General features: G+C 37.8%; 1 protein-coding gene across 1 annotated transcript; it reads left to right on the plus strand.

Moving 5' to 3' along the window:
- Positions 1–4: 4 nt before the first annotated feature.
- On the plus strand, positions 5–1,316 carry LOC104163524 (chromosome unknown open reading frame, human C12orf73; the record flags this gene model as incomplete). Its single annotated transcript, XM_009702554.1, has 2 exons — positions 5–25; positions 1,221–1,316. Coding segments are annotated over 2 exons (117 nt in total), but the record flags the coding sequence as incomplete, so codon positions are not given.
- Positions 1,317–1,360: the final 44 nt, after the last annotated feature.

A 1,360-nucleotide genomic window follows, 5' to 3' on the forward strand; every position in this document is an offset into this window, starting at 1 on the left:
GCACAGGTACTACAGGCCTGACCTTGTAAGTGCTCGGAGGGTTCCGGTCGCTGGTTGCCTTACGGAGCCCGGTAGGGTGTCTGCGGGATGGAGGGTCTCCTGTAGAGGTTCTGTGTTAGGAAGGTCTCTGGCCTGGCTGCAAAAAATGATCAGCCTCTGAAGAAACAGTGACCAGGTAGCCAGGTCTTCTCTTGGGAGCTGCCTTCAAACTGGTGACGTGGCACTGAAAATAAAAAAGCTACGCGGACTTCTTCAGAAGGGGTTTCTACTGTGGGAAGTTGGTTTTCAAAAAGAGCATGCAAAAGTAGCGAGAAGGGGCTGTACTAGATTTAAATTTTTTCCTTTGGTAATGGCAATGAAGATGACCGAAAGTTTCCATTAGAAGCGGTGACAGACTGAGAGTCAAGACTACCGAAATTCTGGTCACAGAGAACTAAGCTCCAAATGAGACCATCCACCAGGGATATTAATGGTTGATTTGGTCTCTTGGAGGCCTTCTAACTTCCAAGGTTTATCTCATCCTCCTGCTCTTCTATACTTTTTTTTTTTAAGAACACTGTGCTATTTTCAAATCAGAAATAAGTTTAAAAATCACCATGCTTGAGCTGTCATGTCAAAATTTAAGCTATCAGGCTTAAATCATTGATAGATGCCAAGAATTTATGTATTTTAATAGTCTCTATTGTAACCTTCATTACAGGCAAATAGGTATATTTATTCTGAATGATATACACCTCTTTAAACTAGGATGAATTTTGAGGAAGTATGGTTCTTGGAATGTCATCTGGTATAGTTTCCTTTTTTAAATTTCATCTCCAGTGTCAGAGTTTAATTTCTAAAAGAAGGGAGAAGCAGTGAAATGTTTTCTTCTGTGACCAAGAGAAAGAATGTTTGGGAACTTCGAGTGCACTAGACATCTCAACCAAACTTCTTTTCTTAAATGGCAAAAAGCTTTGTTCCTTTAAAACAAAATGTCCATTCTTCCTTTTTCCTTCTATTTTCCAAATAATATTTTGCTACTTTAAAATAAATTTCAAATTACAAAAAGGTAATAGGTTAATCTTTAATGTTTGTATATAAGGATTATACTCTGCAAAAAAAGGAGGGTGGTATAATCACAATTTAGCTATAATGCTGTCTCTTACAGAGCATGCTAATTTACTGTTTTGTGAGTTTAATTTTTCTGCCACAACACTGATGTCTTTCTCTGTTTTTAACAGAGTATACCTGAAATACCTCCTAAGCCTGGAGAACTGAAAACAGAACTGTTGGGTCTAAAACCAAGATCAAGCAAAGTTCAGACTTCACAAGAGTGACCAGAATTTACCTATGTTGTAAAAACTCAAACTGATAAAATATT

This window comes from Cariama cristata, unplaced genomic scaffold, assembly GCF_000690535.1.
Source record: "Cariama cristata isolate BGI_N322 unplaced genomic scaffold, ASM69053v1 scaffold19640, whole genome shotgun sequence".
In the NCBI taxonomy this organism is placed as follows: domain Eukaryota; kingdom Metazoa; phylum Chordata; class Aves; order Cariamiformes; family Cariamidae; genus Cariama; species Cariama cristata.